At 47.0% G+C, this 26,739-nt stretch overlaps 1 protein-coding gene across 1 annotated transcript in view; it reads right to left on the reverse strand.

The window, feature by feature from the left end:
• The window catches only part of LOC126281588 (uncharacterized), a 166,534-nt gene that overhangs the window by 35,015 nt on the left and 104,780 nt on the right, over positions 1-26,739 (reverse strand). Inside the window, exon 4 of the mRNA XM_049980671.1 lies at positions 13,542-13,823. Within this exon, the coding sequence (XP_049836628.1) occupies positions 13,542-13,823 (282 nt within the window). The remainder of the gene's footprint in view (positions 1-13,541; positions 13,824-26,739) is intronic.

Here is a 26,739-nt window from a genome sequence, read left to right on the forward strand (position 1 = left end):
TGATAAATCCATTCAGAGAGAAATCCAAATTGAGAATAATAAATGACCAATGTTTAATTCTGAATGTCTGTATGAAATGATAACCATTTCTTCCTAGAACTCAAGAGAGTGCCTGAGCCACTTCTGGCTGGGTATTCATTATCAGTATTGCACTATGGCCACGTCCAGCTCACATGTCAGTTGTGTCCTCCTTGGTGCTCTGGTACAACTTGCTGACTGAGCAACCCAACTATGTCTGATGAATATCAACACCAATGCTAAGATTGGGTGGGGAATCAGATATGAATCCCATTCTCCCTTTAATCAGCATGCAGGGCCAGGTCTGGCCCTTGTCTGCACAGGAAAGATGTAAAGAGGTACCAAATCTCCATCAAAGGGGCCTGTGGCATTCCTGCTCTGCATGTAGCCTGCTTGGTCACTGATGCCAGAGTTGTGGGCTTTGTGCTTCTGGAGTGCTGCAGGGGCCTACCTGTGGGGGCATGGGTGCCAGTACTGGCTGATGGAGTGGCAGAGATTCTGCCTCCACAGGCTAACAGCTTTACTCATTGTCAATATCCTTTTCTAACCAAAGGTGGGTACAGATGTCATGACAATGGTGGAGGTAGGCTGGTGGGCGAGCTTGTCGTAGTTGCTGTTGCATCTCTCAGCCCGAGTCAGCTGCAGGGTGGGGTGGGGTGCAGGAGGGAGTGTGGCTGTTACAGCTTACCACACCCTGACCTGCTTCCAGTGACAGGCCACATACTCACAATCAACCCATGTTATAATATACACGTAAGCTCAGGTGATTGGCTTGCTTGGTTACACACAGTAAGTCTTTGTACATGGTGCAGTTTTGTGAGTTAATGGACTACACTCACACACCACCTCTGCCATACAACACGTATTTTAGAAGTGCACCTATATTTTGGAAGGAAGCTAGTGAATGATACTCTGGAAGTGGCTGTCATCACATTTGTCTGCATCTGCATTTCAAATGCCCTAACCAGACGCTCCACTTCAGAATTCAATTCTGAGTGGGATGGAACATTTATTAGATGTCCTATTCCATTATGTTTACAAAACTCTTGGGATGCAGATGCCATATATTTAGAGCTGTTGTCAGAAACTCTGGAAAGATCTATTGCCAATATGGTGACTGCAGCCCAGATGGTAACTGGTGTCACAGTACCATTTATGTATCCTTGCTACATACAGGAAGTGAGAGAGGGCATTGACAACTAGTGACTACATTGCTTGCTGGAAGTCCAACATTCTTTACCAGAGCAGCTCAGTATAAGGCTCTAAGTGCTGTACCAGGGCTGCCTGGTTGCAGGCAAAGACCTGGCAATTCCAGAGCATAAGTTCTATGGTGACGGTGAATGGCAGGTAGGCCAGAGCAGCAAGCAAAGATGGAAACAGGCACGAGGGTAGGTTACAAAGTAGGTGCAGGGGTGAGGTGAGTCTCCCTACCACCATGTTTGAATACGAACGTTGGTCGGATTTTGGGGCATGGAGGGCACTGTGGGGCAAGACTGCATCGTCACCGTTTTCACCCGTTTCATCTGTCACTACATCAGTAATTACATGGTGATGATTTAATCATCGAGTGCAATTCTGTCAATGAGCATTAACAGAGAATGCGTTGCAGTTCTACCTGTTTACCGATGAAGCAGGTTTCACAAACCATGGGACAGTGAATCTACGGAACATGCATTACTGGTCCGTGGACAATCCTCACTGGCTCAGACAGGTAGAGCGACAGCGACTGTGGACTGTAAATGTATGGTGCGGAACCATTGGCAACCACCTCATTGGTCCTCACTTCATTGCAGGGGCCCAAACAGCTGCAACATACATCGCGTTTCTACAGAGTGATCTGCCAACATTGCTCGAAAATGTCCCACTGGAAACACGTTGACGTATGTGGTATCAGCATGATGGTGCACCTGCACATTCCGCAATTAACACTAGGCTGACCCTTGACAGAATGTTCGACGGGTGTTTCATACGACATGGAGGACGCATAAATTGGCCAGCCCGTTCTCCTGATCTTACATCTCTGGACTTCTTTCTGTGGGGTACGTTAAAGGAGAATGTAAACCGTGATGTGCCTACAACCCCAGAGGATATGAAACAACATATTGTGGCAGCCTGCGGCGACATTACACCAAATGTGTACGACATTCATTGCGCCAGAGATTGCAATTGTGTGCAGCAAATGATGGCCACCACATTGAACATCTATTGGCCTGACATGTCGGGACACTCGCTATTCCACTCTGTAATTGAAAACAGAAACCATGTGTGAACACGTACCTCACCCCTCATGGTAACGTACATGTGCGTCAGTGAAAAAGACCAATAAAAAAGTGTTAGCAAGTGGACGTAATGTGCTGTTCCAGTCTCTTCTGTACCTAAGGTCCATCACTGTTCCCTTTGGATCCCTATGTAATTCGGTGTTCTCCAATACACACAATCAAACAGCGGAGGAGTGGTACTCAAGCGTCAACTTTAGGTTACAATATGTCCGGATGTAATTAACATTTTACAAAGCAACAAACGGCACTGATTACGTATTTGTTTATATGTTCAGATGTGCTAACAAAACTAACGGAGTTTCATTTAAAAAATGTAGGTTTGTGTTAAAAAACATACTTCTGTGCATTTTTTATGCTTTGTATTAACCAATTACACTAGCCCCTCTCCTCACGTTCGGTCTGTGGAATCGATTCGTCAGTATTTGATGTGGTTTACGAAATATATCCAGCGGTAATGTTAGGTGACTCACCCTGTATACTTTCCACAATTAACTGCATTACACAGTGGGAAGAATCAGCGACCATTTCAGATATTAGAGCAGAGACCACAGCAAAGCCCTCTGTGCAAATTACGATCTTATGCTATGGATGTCCATCTGTGTATGTGTGTAAACTGTGCAGATTGAAACGCTGCTGCACCACGGCCTATCACCTGCAGAGCAACGGGTGGCGCTGTACTTTAAAGGTGGCATTAATGTGCCACAGGGGTGAGTGGATGCAATCACTAACTTGGCTACTACTGCAGGTATGTTCAGCTTTCAAGGAGGCTTCGCAGGCATTGTTGGCAGTGATTTTGTATGGAGAGTCTCTGAACCGACTGGCAGAGTTCCTCAAGCCTACAGAATTTCTGAACCCAACCACATTCAAGCGGGTGAAACAGCTCATCTCGCACATTAGAATGTCACCACCTAAATCCCCTAAGACTCCTAAGATCTACTTTCACAAGGTGCTCTCAACCCGCCAGTTTGTAATGCCACCCCCACAAAGTCCTACAGAGAGATGTAAAAACCTTTGATGAATTCCTCCATGACAAATCTACAACTGTCTTAGGACATCTTCTCAAACCTGCCTGGATTCTATACGACACCACTAACAGGCTAGGATCCGTACGCCACTCTCGCGTCTGTGGATGCACAGCAACATTCCAACACACCACATTGTCTGCTGACGCCATCAGTGCTGCTGCTGCCGCCTCCTTTTCCTTCCTTGCCACCGGCTGCCCCATCCCCTCCACGTGACAGTGCTCCATTATGGGCGCACCCGTCGGCTCCCAGCTCACCTCTATGAATTCATCCTTGAATAAGTGCAGACACCTCCGCCTATGCCTCGGTGCTCCACACTATGGGGAGAGGGGAGGGGGGCAGGGAGGCGAGACTGTGTGAGAACTCTTTCCATCAGGGATCACAGTTCTTGAATTAATAACACCCTTTTTCTTTGGTTATGTTATCATTTATCTTTGCCTTTTCGGGACTGGTGCTGCCATCTGGAAAGTAGGTGTAGTAGATCTTTGCACCGCTAGGTGGCGAGAGCTGCGTATCTGATGAGTCAGTGTGCAGAGTGTCATTCAGCTGGGAGGACGTGTGTCCACAGTGATTTTCGTAACACTCTGTGTTTGGTGTTTGGCGACTTTTTGATAGATTTGCAAACAGAACAGCGCATGTGTATCAAATTCTATGTGAAACTCGGGAAAAATGCTGCGCATACCCGTGAAATGATTCAACAAGTGTTTGGGGGACAGAGCATGAGCCATATACATGTGTTTGAGTGCCATGCTCGGTTCAGGACCAGCCGTAGAGACGTCGAAGATGATGCTCACACTGGAAGGCCCATTAGCCGCACAACACCAGACATTGTTGCCAAACTTCAACAACTCGTTCGTGCGGATCGACGTCGAACTATTCAAGACCTTGCAGATGAAGTGGGTATTTGTTATGGGAAATGTCAACGAATGTTGACTGATGAACTGGGCATGCATTGTGTCGCCGCAAAATTTGTGCCAAGGATCCTGACTGCTGACCAGACGGCACAGGGTGTTGAAGTGTGCACGGATGTGTCAGACCGCATCTGATGATCCAGCCTTCTTGTCACGGGTTATCACTGGCGACAAGAGCTGGATTTACGGTTATGACCCAGGGACAAAGCAACAATCGTCCCAGTGGAAGTGCCCAGGCTCTCTAAGACCCAAAAAAGCAAGACAGGTGAAGAGCAAAGTGATAAGCATGATCATCGTTTTCTTTGATACCAAGGGAATTACGCAGAAAGAATTCGTCGCACCCAACCAAACAGTGAATTTCATGTACTACTGTGACGTTTAGCGACGGCTCAGTGAAAACGTGCACTGACGATGGCCCGAACTTTGGCGGTAAAGGAACTGGCTGCTGCATCACGACAATGCGCCCTGTCACACGTCCTTGCTCACCGGGACCTTTTTGGCAAAAAATAACATGGCGGTGGTACCCCACCCACAGATTTGGCACCTAGCGTCTTCGCGATATTCCCAAAACTGAAACTCAAGTTGAAAGGCCGGCGGTTCGACACTCTAGAGAGGATTCAAAAAGCAGCGCTGGCAATAATAAACACCCTCAATGAACAGGACTTCCAGAAAACGTTTGACCAGTGGCAGATGCACTGGGACTGGTGTGTACGTGCGGATGGGAACTACTTCGAAGGTGAAGGTGACCATTAGTCCAAAGGTAAGGTTTTCAACAGATGGCAGCACCAGTCCTGAAAATTTTGGATAGCACCTCATATGGAAGTCGTCATTACAAACACATACTCTATGTGATCAAAAGTATCCAGTAACCCCCAAAAAATACGTTTTTCATATTAGGTGTATTGCGCTGCCATCTACTGCCAGATACTGCATATAAGCGACCTCAGTAGTCCTTAGACATCGTGAGAGAGTAGATGGGTCGCTACGCGGAACTCACAGATTTCAAACGTGGTCAGGAGATTGGTTGTCACTTGCATCATGCGTCTGTATGCGAGATTCCCACACTGCTAAACATCCCTAGATCCACTATTTCCGATGTGATAGTGAAATGGAAACAAAGGCATACAGGGCGACCCTGTCTGTTGACTGACAGAGACCACTGACAGTTGAAGAGGGTTGTAATGTGTAATAGGCAGACATCTATCCAGACCATCACACAGGAATTCCAAACGGCATCGGGATCCACTGCAAGTACTATGACAGTTAGGCAGGAGGTGAGAAAACTTGGATTTAATGATCGAGAAGCTCCTCATAAGCCACACATCACGCCGGTAAATGCCAAACGACGTCTCGAATGTTGTAAGGAACGTAAACAATGAACGACTGAACAGTGGAAAAACGTTGTGTGGAGTGACAAATCACGGTAAACAATGTGGCGACCCGATGGCAGAGTGAGTGTATGGCGAATACTCGGTGAACGTCTTCTGCCAGCGTGTATAGTGCCAACAGTAAAATTCGGAAGCTGTGGTGTTATGGCGTGGTTGTGTTCTTCATGGAGAGGGCTTGCACCCCTTAATGTTTTGCGTGGCACTATCACAGCACAGACCTACATTGATGCTTTAATCACCTTCTTGCTACCCACTGTCGACGAGCAATTCGGGGATGGCGACTGCATCTTTCAACACGATTGAGTACCTGTTCATAATTCACGGCCTGTGGCGGAGTGGTTACACGATAATAACATCCCTGTAATGGACTGGCCTGCACAGCGTCCTGAACTGAATCCTATAGAACACCTTTGGGATGTTTTGGAACGCCGACTTCGTGCCAGGCCTCACCGATCGACATCGATACCTCTCCTCAGTGCAGCATTCCATGAAGAATGGCCTGCCATTCCCCAAGAAACCTTCCAGCAACTGATTAGACGTATGGCTGTGAAAGTGGAACCTGTGATCAAGGCTAAGGGTGGGCCAACATCATACTGAATTCCAGCATTACCGATGGAGGGCACCACGAACTTGTATGTAATTTTCAGCCAGTTTTCCGGATACTTTTCATCAGATGGTGTATATAAGTGTCATTTATAATAGAGGTATACAATATAATGAAAAACAAACACAGTACGCATAAGAAATTCATAATGCAAATTTACATAAACACAATTAATCACTGCACTACATAAGGCTGAAGAGCTTGCTTCAAACAAGGGAAGTGAATGATAAGATTCCTCTGATAATACACCTTGGGTTTGTATTATATGGAGTTAATTACAAACTTCAGTGTATCGTGTTGGTTACAAGTATACTCAATCCAGTTTGTAATTAGTCAACCTGCTTATTTATTTGTAACATTTTATGTTGCATGAACTCTTTAATGGATAAAAACTATTTTTATTAAATATTCTTTAAGATATGTTTTAAATTTATAGAGTTTCTTTATGTTTCTGATCTCTTTTTCCAGTTTATTATATATCTTGACTCCTTGGTAAAACATAGTGGTTTGGGTCTTTGCTCCATTCATTTTATCCAGCTACAAGCAATCGCTGTATCTGGTTTGGTGATCATTTATGGAGCTGTCTGTTGCAGATTGCTCAATGTTTTTTGTGTAAAAGCTGCAGTTTGGAAAAACATGTTCATGTGGAGCTGTCAGAACACCCTGTCTTTTGAATAGGTCAGTGCAGTGGGCCCTTTTGTAACTCTTGCTCGTCATTCTGAAATGGCTCTTGTTTGCAGTTTGAACACATTTTCCACATTCTGACCATTTGAACCCCAGAATATTAAGCCCTAAATGATGTTAGAATATGTATGTGTTTAGTATGCTGCTTTTAGGCATGAGCTGTTACACACTGTGGTTAGTATATGTAAGAGATAGCGTGCCATGCTACTTCTTTTTCCAAGTACACTGATATGTTCATCCTATTTTAATTATTGAACAACACACATACCTAAAAATTTTGTGCCCGCTACACACGCTATGATTTCATTACGTATTTTAAATTTTGTTTCATTAGGTTTTTTGTTTATGTAGAAGTTGATGTTATTAGTATTTTTTACATTGAGTTACTTTATTGTTATTTGTCCAGTTGCGGGCCGCCATAAGTAACTTTTGACTTTTACTTCATGCATCTAATTGTAGTATACTTAGAGATGTTAAAGTAATCAATAAATCAGACCCAAAGTGATAGAAAACGTGTGTGTGAATTTCGTTTGCTCAGGCCAATGTATGTCAACAATGCTGAAAGTCTCAGCCACAATGTTCCTCTTCCTCACTGGTGATTCTTTGGGACCAATCTGGATCTACATCTATATTCGTAAACTGCTGGGAAGTGCATAGAAGAGGGTACCGCCAATTGTTTGTGTTTTCTCCTGTTAAATTCCCATATGGAACGAGACAAAAATGATTGCTTGAATGTCTATGTGGATCCATACAGTGGGGTATGGTGTAGATATCATACAACAAGATACAGTGTGGAATAATGTTCCTTATTGCTGGAATGATGCACAATAGCAAAATGCGTCTGCACAATTCAGAACCATAGAGCATACTAACTATGCATAGTCAACAGCAAACATAGTCCATTGTGGACTACACAAAAATCGAGTCACTACACCTCTGGGCACTGTAATTGTCTTTGTTGTGCGTATGGAAGCTATACGTAGAGTTTGTAGTGTATTCCTAGATTCGTCTGTTAATGCCGCTTCTTGAGACTTGGAAAAATGGGTTTTTACTGGTAGTTGCCCCCGCCTCCCCCCCTCCATGAACCATGGGTTGAGTTGGTGGGGAGGCTTGCATGCCTCAGCGATACAGATAGCCGTACCGTAGGTGCAACCACAACGCAGGGGTATCTGTTGAGAGCCCAGACAAACGTGTGGTTCCTGAAGAGGGGCAATAGCCTTTTCAGTAGTTGCAGGGGCAACAGTCTGGATGATTGACTGATCTGGCCTTGTAACACTAACTAAAACGGCCTGGCTGTGCTGGTACTGCGAACGGCTGAAGGCAAGGGGAAACTAGTGCCGTAATTTTTCCGACGGCATGCAGCTTTACTGAGTGGTTAAATGATGATGGCCTCCTCTTGGGTAAAATATTCCGGAGGTAAAATAGTCCCCCATTCAGATCTCCGGGCGGGGACTACTAAGGAGGACATTGTTATCAGGAGAAAGAAAATCTATGGGGAAGAAATAAAAAAAAATTGACGTTCGCCGATGACATTGTAATTCTGTCAGAGACAGCAAAGGACTTGGAAGAGCAGCTGAACCGAATGGACAGTATCTTGAAAGTAGGATATAAGATGGACATCAACAAAAGCAAATCGAGGATAATGGAATGTAGTCGAATTAAATCGGGTGATGCTGCGGGAATTAGATTAGGAAATGAGATGCTTAAAGTAGTAAATGAGTTTTGTTATTTGGGGAGCAAACTAACTGATGATGGTCGAAGTAGAGAGGATATAAAAGGTAGACTGGCAATTACAATGAAAGCGTTTCTGAAGAAGAGAAATTTGTTAACATCGATTATAGATTTAAGGGTCAGGAAGTCGTTTCCGAAAGTATTTGTATAGAGTGTAGCCATGTATGGAAGTGAAACGTGGACGATAAATACATTCCTGGAAATGGAAAAAAGAACACATTGACACCGGTGTGTCAGACCCACCATACTTGCTCCGGACACTGCGAGAGGGCTGTACAAGCAATCATCACACGCACGGCACAGCGGACACACCAGGAACCGCGGTGTTGGCCGTCGAATGGCGGTAGCTGCGCAGCATTTGTGCACCGCCGCCATCAGTGTCAGCCAGTTTGCCGTGGCATACGGAGCTCCATCGCAGTCTTTAACACTGGTAGCATGCAGCGACAGCGTGGACGTGAACCGTATGTGCAGTTGACGGACTTTGAGCGAGGGCGTATAGTGGGCATGCGGGAGGCCGGGTGGACGTACCGCCGAATTGCTCAACACGTGGGGCGTGAGGTCTCCACAGTACATCGATGTTGTCGCCAGTGGTCGGCGGAAGGTGCACGTGCCCGTCGACCTGGGACCGGACCGCAGCGACGCACAGATGCACGCCAAGACCGTAGGATCCTACGCAGTGCCGTAGGGGACCGCACCGCCACTTCCCAGCAAATTAAAGACACTGTTGCTCCTGGGGTATCGGCGAGGACCATTAACAACCGTCTCCATGAAGCTGGGCTACGGTCCCGCACACCGTTAGGCCGTCTTCCGCTCACGCCCCAACATCGTGCAGCCCGCCTCCAGTGGTGTCGCGACAGGCGTGAATGGAGGGACGAATGGAGACGTATCGTCTTCAGCGATGCGAGTCGCTTCTGCCAATGATGGTCGTATGCGTGTTTGGCGCCGTGCAGGTGAGCGCCACAATCAGGACTGCATACGACCGAGGCACACAGGGCCAACACCCGGCATCATGGTGTGGGGAGCGATCTCCTACACTGGCCGTACACCTCTGGTGATCGTCGAGGGGACACTGAATAGTGCACGGTACATCCAAACCGTCATCGAACCCATAGTTCTACCATTCCTAGACCGGCAAGGGAACTTGCTGTTCCAACAGGACAATGCACATCCGCATGTATCCCGTGCCACCCAACGTGCTCTAGAAGGTGTAAGTCAACTATCCTGGCGAGCAAGATCTCCGGATCTGTCCCCCATTGAGCATGTTTGGGACTGGATGAAGCGTCGTCTCACGTGGTCTGCACGTCCAGCACGAACGCTGGTCCAACTGAGGCGCCAGGTGGAAATGGCATGGCAAGCCGTTCGACAGGACTACATCCAGCATCTCTACGATCGTCTCCATGGGAGAATATCAGCCTGCATTGCTGCGAAAGGTGGATATACACTGTACTAGTGCCGACATTGTGCATGCTCTGTTGTCTGTGTCTATGTGCCTGTGGTTCTGTCAGTGTGATCATGTGATGTATCTGACCCCAGGAATGTGTCAATAAAGTTTCCCCTTCCTGGGACAATGAATTCACGGTGTTCTTATTTCAATTTCCAGGAGTGTAGTTTGGTCAAGAACAGAATAGAAGCTTTAGAAGTGTGGTGCTACAGAAGAACGCTGAAGGTTAGATCGGTAGATCATATAACTGATGAGGAGGTATTGAATAGATTTGGAGAGAAGAGAAATTTGTGGCACAACTTGTCTAGAAGAAGGGATCGGTTGGTAGGGCATATTCTGAGACATCAAAGGATCACCAATTTAGTGTTGGAGGGCTACGTGGAGGGTGAAAATCGTAGAGGGAGACCAAGAGATGATTACACTTAGCAGATTCAGAAGGATGTAGGCTGCAGTACTTACTGAGAGATGAAGAAGCTTGCACAGGATAGAGTAGCATGGAGAGCTGCATCAAACCAGTCTCTGAACTGAAGACCACAACAACAACAACAACAGGTAGTTGGTGTCTATCTTGAAACGTCTGCTAGTTCAGGTCTTTCAGCATCTCTGTGACACTCTTCCATAGGTCATACAAAGCTGTGACTATTTGTGCTCATTATATATTCCCTGTTAGTTATATTTGTTATGGGCTCCATACCATTGAGCAGTTAGGTTAGGTTAGTGTTGTTTAACGTCCCGTCGACAACGAGGTCATTAGAGACGGAGCGCAAGCTCGGTTTAGGGAAGGATGGGGAAGGAAATCGGCCGTGCCCTTTCAAAGGAACCATCCCGGCATTCGCCTGAAACCCATTGAGCAGTATTGTAAGATGGATGATGGTGGTGATGTGGGGTTAGCGCTCAACAGCATGGCCATCAGTGTCTATACCATATATCAACATACAGGTTTTGTGGTTTCAGTGATGTCTGTTCTGACTGGCAAAATTGTTGTGATGGTACCCCAGGAATATACATTAGCTGGTTTATTCAGAATTTCGAGCTTTGTCGACCCAAAGAAGTGTTTCTTATTCTTCGATGGTTTGGAAAAGCTATTCTACTGACGCACTGCCTGTAATATGGATAGCCGTCTACTTAAACAAAAGGCAGGGATCGCTTCAGGTGTGAGGACTGGCACCGTACAAAATTTTCAGTTGGTGTTACACCGTTCCTGTTTTCACGGAGGATGGTGGACAAGTCTGCAGGCGATCAAAGGGTTGTCTTCTGTCGGCGTATCAAACGTGTGTGGTTGAAATATGTTATACTGGAAATGGTATTCGACAAGCTTCACATATCAATGGGTCATTGCTGTGTAGGAAGAAACTGTGAAAATGGGGAATGTGCTATTTTTAAGCTGGTAAGTATTATGTTTTTCCATTGGCGTGTTTGGCACTGTGCTCGCAAAAGCTGCGTGATCAGTTCGATTGACTGCAGTTCACTGCTCATTATATTTGTGGGCATTTATCACTGTTTCCTAGCCAATTCCTTGTCACTAAACTAAAACACACTACATGCAGTTCAGAACTTGTAAGGGGTGTCCCACGAGTATATGCGTAACATGTGATGGCAAGCAGATAGAAGAAGTGGACAGTGTTAAATTCATGGGATTACAGCTTGATAATAAATTCAACTGGGAAGAGCACACCACAGAACTGCTGAAGCGTCTTAACAAATCTCTATTTGCAATGCGAATTGTGTCAGACATAGGGGATATAAAAATGAAAAATCTGGTATGCTATGCTTAGTTTCATTCCATAATGTCACCTGGGATTATTTTTTGGGATAATTCATCAAGCCAAGCTAAAGTTTTCCGGGCACAGAAACGTTCAGTAAGAGTTATATGTGGTGTGAATTCAAGAACATCCTGCAGAAGCCTGTTTAGGGAACAAGGGATACTAACTAGAGCTTCGCAATATATTTATTGCTTCATGAAGTTTGTCATTAAAAAAATGTCACTTTTTCAAACCGACAGCTCAATTCATGGAATCAATACTAGAAATAAGAATAATCTTCACAAGGATTTAAAGTCACTTAGTCCTGTACAAAAAAGGTGCGCATTACTCAGGAATACATATTTTCAATAACTTGCCAGCAGCCGTTAAAAGCTTAACAAGGAACGAAATTCAGATTAAGAGAAGCCTACAAGATTTATTGGTGGCCAACTCCTTCTACACCATTGATGAATTTTTCGGTAGAACCAACTGATTTGTGTATATCTCAAGAAATAAGCATCAAACGAAAAAACTTAAAGAACGTAACTATATGGCGAACGGTCCGGACACTTGGATGATGTCGTCCAGGATACCGAGCAGCATACACAGCACATGCCCGTTGGGCATTGTGAACACATTTGCCACACATCAACACGGTATCGACCTTTTCCATAATTGGTATACGGTCCATTTTAACACGGATAATGTATCACGAAGCAAATACCGTCCGCACTGGCGGAATGTTACATAATACCACATACTTATACGTTTGTGACTATTACAGCGCCATCTATCACAAAACGAAAAAAGTGGTCCAACTAAAACATTCATATTTCTTGACGTACTACACGAATATGTAATAAAAATGGGGGTTCCTATTAAAAAACACAGTTGATATCCGTTTGACCTATGGCAGCGTCATCTAGCGGGCCAACCACAGAGCCATCTGTTTTCCCCCTTCAAGCTAGACGAGTTTCGTTCTTTGTAGTTTTTTCGTTTGATGCTTATTTCGTGAGATATTTGGCAGGTCACGATCAATGGACCACCCTATATAACTTCTGCACAATTTCACTGCAGTAATGTGTTCATTGTAAATAAGTGTGTGTGTGTGTGTGTGTGTGTGTGTGTGTGTGTGTGTGTAAGTACAATCTAACTTCTGCACCAATTTCAGTGCAGTAATGTGTTCAGTGTAAATAAGTATTGTAGTTTTTTTTATTACGTGTTAATTACGTTCTAGATGAAAAAAAACTTTTTTATTTTAAATTTAGTGCATTAGTGTTTGTAAAATGATTCTTTCATATAGTGTTCATTCGGGTGGACGACGGTTCAATCCCGCTTGCGGCAATCCTGATTTAGGTTTTCCGTGATTTCCCTTAATCGCTCCAGGGAAATGCCGGGATGGTTCCTTTGAAAGGGCACGGCCGACTTCATTTCCCATCCTTCCCCAATTGGATGAGACCGATGACCTCGCTGTCTGGTATCCTTCCCCAAAACACCCCAGCAGCCAGCCATATAGCGTTCATTAAAAAAGATATGACGAACATTCCACTTGGGACCTGTGGAATGGTACATTAGGTTATTTGTTTGAGTTGTAAATATCTGTGACGTATCGTTGTTTTTGTGACGTTCTGCTTCCTGGAGGACCTCCCTTGCCGCCTGCAGCCACCCGCCGTCCCGCGGGCCCGCGCTCGGCAGCACGTGGTGCTGCGGCGGGTACGTACGTGTATGAGGTGGAGCCCGTCGACGCCGATGGCGAGGTTGTAGAGCGCCATGAAGATGAGCCTGCGCAGCGCGGCGCCCACGGCGCCGGCGGGCAGCCGCGGCAGCGCGTGCACCAGGCGCCGCAGCACGGCCAGCCCGCGGGGGTCGCGGCCCGCGGACAGGAAGCGCCGGCCGGCGTCCGCCGCCGCCACGTTGGCCAGCGTGCCGAGCAGCGCCGCCACGAACCGGCACTCCTCCGCAGACTGCGCCGGCTCGCTGTCCGCGTACGCCTCCAAGAACGCCTGCAAGTGTCCCCGCACAGTCCCAGACCCAGCTGCCGGCTGGTGTGTTCTGTCACCTGTCTAACACACAGCTTTCTCCTACACGAGATCCCGTATACAACTGGTTATCATTCCGTCCAACTAAAGCAACTCAGAAGTCCACAATAACAGAAAAAAAACAGGGAGTGTAAACGAAAAAGAATCTTCAGCTGTGCGAATAGTCACTACCACAGGGATCAATGTTGTATCCACACTTGCCCTTGTTTATATAAAGGCTGTCCCAGTTATCTTGACCACCCAACTAACATTTTGTCCAGAAGCAAAATAAGAGGAAAATGGTTCAAATGGCTCTAGGCACTATGGGACTTAACATCGGATGTCATCAGTGCCTTAAACGTAGAACTACTTAAACCTAACTAACCTAAGGACATCACACACATCCATGCCCGAGGCAGGATTCGAACCTGCGACCGTAGCGGTCGTACGGTTCCAGACTTATGGGCCTAGAACCGATCGGTTACAGCGGCCGGCCAAAATAAGACGAAGTATCAAGCATGTGTCGTTTAAGTACCAGACCGAAGGGCCTAGAACCGGTCGGTTACAGCGGCCGGCCAAAATAAGACGAAGTATCAAGCAAATGTCGTTTAAGTACCAGGCGGAAAATAACGACTGTGACTGTCTTTCTTGGAACTTCCTTCATTAGGAAGATATGAGCAGCGATATACCTTTGTTAAACAGTACCCTATATGAAACTTCCTGGCAGATTAAAACTGTGTGCCGGACCGAGACTCGAACCTTTGCCTTTCGCGGGCAAGTTCTCTACCGACTGAGCTACCCAAGCACGACTGACGCCCCGTCCTCACAGCTTTACATCTGACAGTACCTCGTCTCCTACCTTCCAAACTTTACATCAGCTCTCCTGCGAACCTTGCAGAACTAGCCCTCCTGAAAGAAAGGATATTGCGGAGACATGGCTTAGCCACAGCCTGGGGGATGTTTCTAGAATGAAATTTTCCCTTCTGCACCGGAGTGTGCGCTGATATGAAACTTTCTGGCAGGTTAAAACTGTGTGCCGGACCGAGCTGCAAGGACGGGGCGTGAGTCGTGCTTGGGTAGCTCAGTCGGTAGACCACTTGCCCGCGAAAGGCAAAGGTCCCGAGTTCGAGTCTCGGTCCGGCACACAGTTTTAATCTGCCAGGAAGTTTCATATCAGCGCACATTCCGCTGTAGAGTGAAAATTTCATTCTAGTACCCTATATGTTTTGTTTGGCAGTCCACTTTCTCTCCTGAAGCCCTAATGAAAAAAACAGGGGGCTTAATCAGTTACTATTGGTTGGCTTTTCTTTCAATCACACACAATTTATTTAAAATCAGCAATAAATTAAAATAATGGCAATAATTTAAGAATTGTTTCATGGCTGAAGGCCTTAATGGCAATAAATTAAGAATTGATTAAACTTGCTGCAACTTACAATGACAATAATTAAAACATAAAAGACAAGTGACCAAGGTCTTAAAGCTCACTGCAAAAATACAATTGTCAAATTAAAATTTTAAGACAAGTAACGACACTCACGCCTGAAGCCCTTAATGGCAATAAATTACGAATTGTTTCACGGCTGAAGATCTTAATGACAATAAATTAAGAATTCTTTAACTTGTTCCAGCTTACAAACTACAAATATTAAAATATTGAAAACAAATCACCAAGGTCTTAAAGATTAAGTACTAAAATACAATTGCCACATTAGAATTTTAAGACAAGTAGCGACAGTCACGGCTGAAGGCCTTTAACACCAAGAATGGCAGTTATTTAAAAAAAAATTAACAATCATACTGTCGAACAGCAAGGTAATAGCAAAAGTTAATTTAAAAGACAGGCAACTGGTCACCAAACAGGTGAGACAAAATGATAGTAAACTTGGTAGCACAACCGTTTAAACTTGCTGTAACGCCAAGAATGACAATAATATTAAAACATTTAGAAACATACAATAAAACAGCAAATATAATAACAAGGTTTATTCAAAAGGACAAGCAATGATCACCAAACAGGTGAGACAAATGATGGTAACTTGGTAATACAATAATAAAATAATAACACAATAATAAAACTCTAGGGCCAGTCACAGACGGTGGGCCAGGAATCGACCTCTGAGTACCTGTAGATCAGGCCAAAACACTTTCGCGAGCGATGAGAAAGGCAGCCACGAATTGCATTCCCTTCACAAGATGGTAATTCAGACTAGTGGCAGTCTCACGGATGACTAATGCTAATCTGTTGAAGCTACCTAACGTCCGATAACCAATCCAAGTACGGAATACCACGGCAAAGCCGGAACCGGCGGTCAACACAACGTCCTCAGAATCCTGTTTTTAGAGTGTCCGAAAGGAGAAAGGAACCGCTGCTACCAGAGTAGAAGAAACACCAACCAATCTACAAATCAAGGAAACTGTCAAAACTACATGCCTCACCGGAAAGCAGCGGTAAGGCGAGGAAATGTCCACTGCCATTACATACACTAACCTCCCTCACTGGGGCTTTAGCGGCCACCAAGCAGAAAAAATACCGCTGGTTGAACTTTTCAAATAGTAACACATAAAATGCAGCAATTAGTAACAAGAGGTCGAGGAAAGCAAATTAGATCCACCTTCCCCAAGAATTAAAAAAAAAAGTCTTTGAGCACTATGGGACTTAATATCCGAAGTCATCAGTCCCCTAGAACTTAGAACTACTCAAACCTAACTAACCTAAGTACACCACACACATCAATCCCCGAGGCAGGATTCGAACCTGCGACCATTGCAGTCGCGCGGTTCCAGACTGAAGCACATAGAAATGCTCGGCCACCAAGACTTCCACTAGCTGCTCTTCGTCTCACCGACACTGCGAGCAGCAACACGAACTCAAGTCACTGGAGAATGGCGACACCTCACAATGGTGGAGGTTTCACTACTCGGATTAAAATCCACTCAACTTAAGGCTTGTGGGATCCGACTGGCGACTAGGCCGTGAACCCCCGCCACTACAACCCTTTCATCCGGCAGTGCATGCGTGCCGCCAGTGGTCTTGGCATGTTCTCGCACTGCCCTCTTGGCTCCTCTGGAGTCCCCCGACCGAATCGCTCACTCACACGACCCGGAAGAACGACGACGTGACCCCAAAGATAGGGCCACAGGTAGTACATATCGACAACGCCGCTGCTGCCACTAGAGGACAGGCAACGCTTGCGAAACCAAGTGGCGCCAGTCACCACAAGAAGAATACAAACAACCGCAACCGCGTCAACTAAACGATGCAGTCTGGCCTCCAACAAAGGATGGAAACCTACAATAGCACCAACGCGAGCTGCAGCACGGCTTATAAGGGATCCGTGATCCCACAAACATAGATGCTAGTATCCAACGCCCAGGTCGATAGTAGACTCGAGTCGATTGTCAAGTGCTGCACGAGGCAGTGAGACCTATTGTCGAGTGCATAGTAGTACTGGGGAGTGTCGAGTGACAAGTAGTGTTGGAGAGACGGATAAGAATGGTGGTCGAGTGAGTTGTAAACAGTAAAATTCACCGGAGTATGACGAGTGAGCACGTCCCCCTGATCGTCGTGGGGTGGACCCTCACTAATACCGATTCGCGTGTGATATGAAACAGAAAGTGACAAGTGCCGAATTACGTGTTTCGCGTCAACCGCGTCGGCCAGCAACAACCATGGATTGCAGTGAGGATTGTTGTGGATGTTAACCATCATCATTGCGTGTGACGAAATACCCAAAATCAGTAACCAATAAATAGATATAACCGTAATTAGATGTGTAAGGCGAAGGTAGCAGCTGCCTCAGAATTTGTGTGTTATTATAGAAAATACAATACAGTTTGTACATCGCAACTTTCGTGGTCCGTAATAATAGACAAACTTTCAATCATTCCACTATTCAGTCTCAGAATAGCCCCCGAAACCAGCAGAAAAACCGATAGCCTTTCTTCCATTAAGCGCACGGTCATATGATCATAATAATTAACTGTTTGACGGCAACGATAAATTACACAAAACCCAATAAGGAATTTAATCGGGGGAGTTTCAGGCTCAGTTTGTATGGCTAAAATGGACATCAATGGAGAGAAGATAGGAATGCTACACACCTACTAGTATGCTCACCATGAGTGTAGGTTAGTAAAACAGTAATAACAAAAAGGTTTTCTTGTTTACAGAATGGGTACATGCCGCACAGCACTGCACTGCTTTTAACGGTATGTAGCATCACTGTGGCACAGACATAAGTGAGGAAGCCAATCATAAAAATTTTTGACCATCTACCCAATGGTGTAAGGAATTTTCAAATTAACTTCACTAACTAACTGAAATCGTTTGTGCTTGACCACACCTTCTACTCCAGAGAGGAATTTCTAAATGTAATACTGGGCACGTGCGCGCGTTTGTGTGTGTGTGTGTGTGTGTGTGTGTGTGTGTGTGTGTGTGTGTGACAGAGAGAGAGGTGGGGAAATTGAACAGACATAACTACAAATCGCTGTCAAATAAAAAAAAATAAAAAAACTCAAACCTGGAACCTTTGCTTTTTGTCGCCAAGTGCTCTACCGCCTTTCTTTTTTTTTTACAGTTTCCTTTTTTTACCTCCTTTTGGTTCCACTAACCACTTTTTTAAATTCATTGGCTCATTAAGGATACTTTGCAAAAGATAAAAAAGCAGTAGTAACCCTACAGGGCGCCGCCACTTCTGACATGACCAAACAAGACTAAATTAATCCTTCTTCAGGCGTTGCCATCCTAACTACACCTAAACCTTCCCCCTCCACCTAAGGAAACCAAACTGAGATAACTAAATCATTCAAGCGCCAGTCCTCAAGGGTCTTAAGAAAGGGGATAGGAAATTGCAATAAATATGAAACAAGTTTTGTATTTATTTACTTTGGTTTTTTAATTATTTACTTTTCTTTTTATATTTTCATGTTTTTTTAGTTGGTGTACCATACAATGCAAGGTGACCATGAATGCATCATGAAATGGTGAGACGGGGCACACCGCAACTGTTTGTGTGTGTGTGTGTGTGGGGGGGGGGGGGGGTTAAGAAAGACGCTGTGGTTATATGTGCTGCGAATGTTCGTTGCTAATGGAGTGATGGGGTAAACATACCGTGTGTGATCACAGCCTAATTCCAGAAGTCGAGGACTGTATGTAGACTGTTGTAAAAAAGGTATTCTAAAGCCTGTCCTCGAAACCAGATGAGTGTGTAGTGTCTTGCATTAGAGTAGTGTGAGGCCTGGAGCAACAGCTGGAGTTCTGGGATGACCGTTGTTGGTGGGGTATGCAAGTAGGAGTCTACAATGCACTGCATGAGGAGCCAAATGTCTCATTTCAGGGAGAACATAAGACTATACTTGTCAGTGACGTCGAGCTGGCAGTCAGAGGAAACTGACGAGGTAGCCAGTCGTATGTGATGAAGTTGACAGTTGGTTGGGAATTTACTACTGACAACGACATACCAGAGTGCAGACCCATTCGATGGTAAAAAGCGTGTGTGGACTCACATCCAAATCGTCTCCCAGTTGATGTCTGGGTGGTGCACTCTATCGGTTTTCGAGGGATGGACAATGTGAACTAAAGATAAAAGTCTTTCACTTGGGAAGGGTCGGTGATCAGGACACCACTCTTTACGTAGCTCAGTTCGACGTAGTAAGTCACAATTTGGTACAACAACCGTGAAATACACTATGTGATCAAAAGTATCCGGACACCTGGCTGAAAATTACTTAAATGTTCGTGGCGCCCTCCATCGGTAATGCTGGAATTCAGAATGGGTTGGCCCATCCTTAGCCTTGATCACAGCTTCCACTCTCGCAAGCATTCGTACAATTAGGTGCTGGAAGGTTTCTTGGGGAATGGCGGCTCATTCTTCACGGAGTGCTGCACTGATCAGAGATGTCAATGTCCGTCGGTGAGACTTGGCACGAAGTCGACGTTCCAAAACATCCCAAAGGTGTTCTATAGGATTCAGCTCAGGACTCTGTGCAGGCCAGTCCATTACAGGGATGTTATTGTTGTGTAACCACTCCACCACAAGTCGTTCATTACGAACAGGTGCTTGATAGCGTTGAAAGATGCAATCGCCATCCCCGAATCGTTCTTCAACAGTGGGAAACAAGAAGGTGCTTAAAACATCAATGTAGGCATGTGTTCTGATAGTGCGACGCAAAACACCAAGGGGTGAAATCCCTTTCCGTGAAAAACACCACCACACCATAACACCACCGCCTCCGAATGTTACTGTTGCACTATACACCCTGGAGGATAACGTTCACCGGGCAGTCATTCCACACAACGTTTTCTCACTGATCAATCGTCCAATGTTTACGCTACTTATACCAAGCGAGGAATGGAGACGGTTGCGAATGGTCCTCGCCGATACCCCAGGAGCAACAGTGTCCCTCATTTGCTGGGAAGTGGCGGTGCGGTCCCCTACAACACTGCGTAGGATCCTACGGTCTTGGCGTGCATCCGTGCGTCGCTGCGGTCCGGTCCTAGGTCGACGGGCACGTGCACCTTCCGCCGACCACTGGCGACAACATCGATGTACTGTGGAGACCTCACGCCCCTCGTGTTGAGCAATTCGGCGGTACGTCCACCCGGCCTCCCGCATGCCCACTATACGCCCTCGCTCAAAGTCCGTCAACTGCACATACGGTTCACGTCGACGCTGTCGCGGCATGCTACCAGTGTTAAAGACTGCGATGAAGCTCCGTATGCCACGGCAAACTGGCTGACACTGACGGCGGCGGTGCACAAATGCTGCGCAGCTAGCGCCATTCGACGGCCAACACCGCGGTTCCTGGTGTGTCCGCTGTGCCGTGCGTGTGATCATTGCTTGTACAGCCCTCTCGCAGTGTCCGGAGCAAGTATGGTGGGTCTGACACACCGGTGTCAATGTGTTCTTTTTTCCATTTCCAGGAGTGTATTTGAAGGGTATCCCCATACCGACATGCAATCTGTTCTGGTGAATGGACTGTAGGTAAGACCATGCATATGTGTGCCACTAATAGGAGCATATAGATTTTATAATCTGTATTCATTAATGTAAGAGGACAGTATGCTGAGACATTTGTTCCTCCTGATGGCTTAGGCACTGGTAAAAGAACAATAGTTACAAATTCTGGTGGTATTTGGAATGACGGAGTAAAGAGTTCCTGAAGCGTCCCCTACCAGTGAGGGATCATTAAGGCGGTGAATGCCTGATAGAACTCCACTAGAAGACCATCTGGTCCCAGTGACTTGTTCTTTGCCCCCTTGTCAATGGAATCGGTCATCTCATCTGAAATGATACAGATGTCATTGCTGCTGACCCTACAATTGTGAAGGTCCGTGCAGGAGTGGGGCGGAGATCATTGGGAACTGGAACAGCCGTAAGGTCATCTTCGTAAAAGTGGCAGTAATGATCGGAAAACGTAGACACCACCGTCGCCTGCGTTGTGTGACGAGTACCATGAAGGTAGCGAGGGCTAAGACGAAAAGGCGACGTACATGCAGTATGGACAGTGGATGGATGTTCTTCATGTAGAAGGCCCTGTCATTGAAAAAAATGGTTCAAATGGCTCTGAGGACTATGAGACTTAACATCTGTGGTCATCAGTCCCCTAGAACTTAGAACTACTTAAACCTAACTAACCAAAAGACATCACACACATCCATGCCCAAGGCAGGATTCGAACCTGCGACCGTAGCGGTCACGCGGTTCCAGACTGAAGCGCCTAGAACCGCACGGCCACACCGGCCGGCCCTGTCATTTCAAACGTATCACTATGCTGTACTATTTGTTGGAAGAGTGAGGAGAACGGCGTTCCCTATGGACATCAGATGATGGGGGAGTGCATCAAGCTTGAAAAGGATGGTGTAGTGAAACTTAGTGGTACCCTGATTGCATGCCACTGCTTCCATGCCATACTGCATGAAGACTTTGTTACTGCGGGTTTCAGACACTTGAACTACCAGTGGAATGTGGGCCTGTACCATGGGAGACACTTTTCGCAGGACGCACATGTAGTAGCAATACATTGTCAGCAGTGTGAGCTTCCAAGTGGGGAAGTGTTAATCTTCCAGAATCCGCCAAAACGACTGCGATGGTAGAGTGATTGTGTAGATAATGGCGCAATAGTCCGAAAACACTAGGGGCTATTTTTCTGCTTGGGTGACTACATTTCCAAAGTGGATAGAGATGTAGAGCCAGTCAAGTCTGCTCGCAGAATGTGCAGTATAATGAGTCATCGCCATGAATCTTCTCCCAGACATCAACGAGATGAAAGTCGTAAACCAAGATACGCAGCATCAGGCACGGAGACTAACCAGCTATCTGGCCCATCAGGTGGAAGACATAGGAAGAACCACCGCTGACAATGAAGGTAGCATAGCGTCTGGGAAACAGGGGTCCATGTCGTGTATGAGGAACTTGGGTCGGTGCCACTGATTCGTGGAGCCAGAAGGGGTACAGATATTGATCACATGCACGTAGAAGATGGTTATGGCTATTCCCCTATCCATATGGGAGGAGTGTCATACCTTAGCCCCTTAGAATATGTAAAGGGCTATCCACACCCTGGGTGGATCACCTACAGATGTGTATGAGTCATAGCCGTAAACTGGTGGTAGTGTGGCAACACGAACTTCCTGAAGAAGAGTAACGTCGACGTCAGAGGTTCAAAGCATATTTTGGAGGAGCTACAGCTGTGATACAGTGCCGCTCACAATGATGTTCAATTTGGTGAACCAGTAAGCCGGTGTTGGAAGTGGTGGACACTATCGCTGGGGACAGTGTGGGGCACAGACCGCAAGGGTATCCTATCGTCCTGGCCGCCATGTGTCAGGTCCAATAGTAACTGTAATCTCATTAGGGGGGCGGATAGACGTGTAGAGGAGACATTTCGTCTTCCACGCCATCACCCCACGCCCCCATTGCGAGGCTCTCTCCGATGTCAGTGTGAGATTCATCTCAGTGAGAGAGATTGTGAGGCATCGGCAGGAACAAGTGCATCTCAACCTGCACACTGATCAGTACTATGTTTGTGGCAGCCCCACTGATTGCCCACCTGACGAAATGTGTTGGTCATCGCTAGTGCCACCTGTTGATATCTGCATGAAACCATCGGATAGTTGGGTGGCTTCTCCAGCGTTCTGGGTAAGAGTGTCACGAGGACTGGTGGCTGGGCGGCGACGACGTCGTTTGCGCACGTGTTCCCCAATGGTGGACGACGGCAAATAAGAGTGTCGACCATTTTCGAAGACCTCAGTTGACAGAATTGAACGAGTTGCGCTCGTGTTGGGGAGAGGTACCGGTGTCTGTGATGTCCGTCATGGGGATCTGGTTGGCGGCCTTGGCGTCAGGTGGTGCAACTGCGCCATCGGAAAGGTAGTGGAATGGTTGGAGGATTGGATTGGATTGTTCAGGGGAAGAGACCAAAAGCGAGGTCATCGGTCGCATCGGATTAGGGAAGAACGGGGAAGGAAATGGACCGTGCCATTTCAAAGGAAACATCCCAGCATTTGCCTGGAGCGATTTAGAGTAATCACAGAAAATCCAAATCACGATGACCGGACGAAATGGCTGGAGGTACCACTTGGAGAGCTCGTGTGAAGGACTGGGCGAAGCCATAGTTGTGGCGAGGTCTGCTGCACAGGGTGGTCAGTGTGGGTGGCACGGTCTGCGCGACATGTCTTTGCACTCATTCAGACCGCAACTGGTCCTCCTTCCTGCAACCAGAATAGGTGTGGAGCTGACTGCCATAGATTACCGCGATACGAAGGTAGGAGGGCATGTTGACTCTGCAGATTGATACGAACCTGACTGACGCCATTTAAGAAGGGATAGGTTCGGAATTGCACCCATCGTTCTGCGACATGTTCCAGGACGTTGACATAAGCTTGGAGCGCTGCAATGACAGCGTCCACGAGTAGTTTGAACAGTAGTTCGAATATTCGTATGGTTCGTACGCCGAGACCGGCATGGCTGACGGTAATGGGTCCTATTTTGACAATGGAAAGACAAAAGCGTTGTTCATGTTTGGTCTCCTTTAGAACCCTGTCACACGCTGTGTCGTTAATCATTTTGACATATGGTCAGTGGATTACAATGAGTTGGTATTTTAACGTCGTCGCGAAGAAAATATTCGAAGTCAAACGCTTTTGGATGAGCGGAGTCTGAATAAAAGGTGAAAAGTCAAGTGATTTTGCGATAGCTTTAATCCATGTTGTTCTGTAAGGAAGACAGCTCTAGGAATCGTCCGAAGTACACACAACATACGACACGCTTCTCGCCAGGGGATTGCTGGTTGGAGACTACTCCGCAGAACTGTTGGCGATGGACTGCTCTGAGCCACCACATCACGACTCACGACCCGTCCACAGAGCCTTACTTCCGCCAGTACCTCACCTCCTACATTCCAATCTTTGCAACTTTGGCAGTAGAACTTCCGTGATGTTTGGAGGGTAGGGTATGAGGTACGGGCGCAAGTAAGACAGTGAAGAGAGATCGTGATTCGTCATGGGGTAGCTCATGATGCAGTGTGGCTTTAGCAGCCGCCCGGATAGGACATGCCGTACTTTCGCCTGCAGAGCGTGTGAGCACGTGTTTGTCTACATTGCCACTTAGCCTGCGCGCGGGCTTCGTGCACTGAAATCATGGCAAATAAGTTCAGAAAATAGACATTACGTTCCTTCTTTTGCCCGGAATTTGTCGACCGAAAACCTTAGATGTGGAACGTTTCCTCCATGAGGAGGCGAAGAGCCCGCCACCGGAACCTCTCAATTCTCAGCAACACCGTTTACGTTAAAATGATCGAAGACGCCGCATCCGAGCGCGTTTCGAACGTGACCAAACACGTCGGCGTGGTCAGAGTCGAACATGCGGGATTAGGCGATTGAATTATTCGCGTGTTCGAACTGCCATTCGAGGTACCTGAATAGGGCGTCATAGCGACTTTCCGGCCATACTACGCTGTTCACGATCGTAAGGCAGATTGCTGGGCCCACTTCCGCACATACCCTATTCTTTAAGGGGATGTACCAGATTACCACTGATCTGCTCAGCCGTCTTCCGTCTTATCTGACAGTCAGCGGATGTCGTGCCGTAATCAAGTATGATGGACAGCCGCGTACTTGTTGTGAGTGTCGAAAAGAGGAACGCATAGGATCCGAATGTCTGCAGCGACGGATAACGCAGCTACCGACTGAAGGGGTGGTACGTCTCCCGTCGTCTACGGTACTCGTCTTAAGTCGCGCCGGCCGCCTGCTGGCTCTCGAAATCACGTAAACAGCTGAAGGATGGTGTTCTGCTCGTTCGGTTGCGGACGAGTGATTGGCGATGTGACTTCAACCATGTCCTGAGTTTCAGTGATTGTTCCGGCTGGACCTGTGGCCAGCGCTGATGCTGAACGAGACTCTTCGGTCGACTCTGTGGGTGCCCCGACGGTGGCCTTCCTGCCTGACCGGTGCGACTCCCTCCCGTCTTTGGACACGGAAGGACGATTGCGCAAAGAACACTCCCCTAAACGACACACATGGAGCTGCCGTACACGTCGGAACGGGAGTCTTCGTCCTGTCCAAATAACACACTGACTGTTGAGGAAATCGACGTTTCAGCGTTTAAGACCGTGGACGACGGTGGTCCTCAGTGGCTCTCGCATCGGCGGAACGGGATGTTCCTGTTCCTGAAGCCCCTACCGAATAAGGAATGATAACAGCCGATCTGACGGTGTCGGCAGCCGTTGAATAAATGGATAACACGGCGACAGAGTCACCGCGGGCGTGGAACGGAGGTTTTGAAAAACAGCCGGTCCTGTACAGGAGTCTCCACCGTTAGGGGCGGCGACCTGATGATGTCTACTTCTGCGCCATACGAGGAGCGCCGGAAGCTCCAGCTGTCGGTTCCCCCGCATCTTCACAGCAGTGACCGGCAGTCCCTCCACCATAACGCTACGCTGAATGTCAACAGCGTCCACACGCCGGTCAAGATCCATCTTCTGAAAGAAATGATATGGGTTCCAGCGCTAGACGCTGCACTCTCACAGGAAGTGCATTTAGCAGCGCTACGCCGGGTAGCAAGATACAACTTCTGTGCCTCTCACTGAGATCACCTTAGCCATGGAGTGGTGGCCTATGTACCGAAGGCATACTGATTGGCAACATCATGTAACTCCCATCTGCCAGGCGTATTGCTTTAACGACTCACTCCATGCATGTCATTAATTTCTGTTCGCCTTCTGGTACTGGAAGCCGGCGTGAAAGAGCTCGATATTATGCGGAGGAGATTGCTCCACTGAACATCTTATCTTTGGAGGGGACTTTAACTGCGTACTCAGCCGGAGAGATCAATATCCGAATTTGACACTGTGCAAGAAGCTACGTCTCATTGTTTGTGATCTAACACCACAGGATATCTGGGAAGTACTGCGCGCAGACGACCCGGAGTTCACTGGCTGATGTAGTGCTCGATGTAGAGCGCTGGCTTTTGGTGTTCTCTGATCACTGCACATTGCTCCTTCCCCTCCAGGAGGTTTGGAGGAGTCGAGCACCATGGAAGCTTAACACTCAGCATCTGAAGAGTCCTGATTGTAGCCAACGTACCACTGAGACGTGGATAAGATGCGGACAGCGTTCCAGTCCTACGCGTCCGTCGTGGAGTGGTGACAGAAAGATGCCAAACCGAAGCTCCGGCGCACATTCATCACTTACAGCAAAGAAGTGGCCACTTGGCGCAGGCACACTACATACTTTACTTCAGCGCCCTCCGCGACCTTCGCCGAAAGTGCAAACCGAACGCGGCATGATTAAGGCGAAGCTGCTAGTCATTACTCGCGAGGAACTACAGGGAGCGTGCCAGCACATCTGATATGCTGTGGCGGCATAATTCCTCCACACACCATATTTTGCGCGATCGCG

This window comes from Schistocerca gregaria, chromosome 7 (assembly GCF_023897955.1).
Source record: "Schistocerca gregaria isolate iqSchGreg1 chromosome 7, iqSchGreg1.2, whole genome shotgun sequence".
Classification (NCBI taxonomy): domain Eukaryota; kingdom Metazoa; phylum Arthropoda; class Insecta; order Orthoptera; family Acrididae; genus Schistocerca; species Schistocerca gregaria.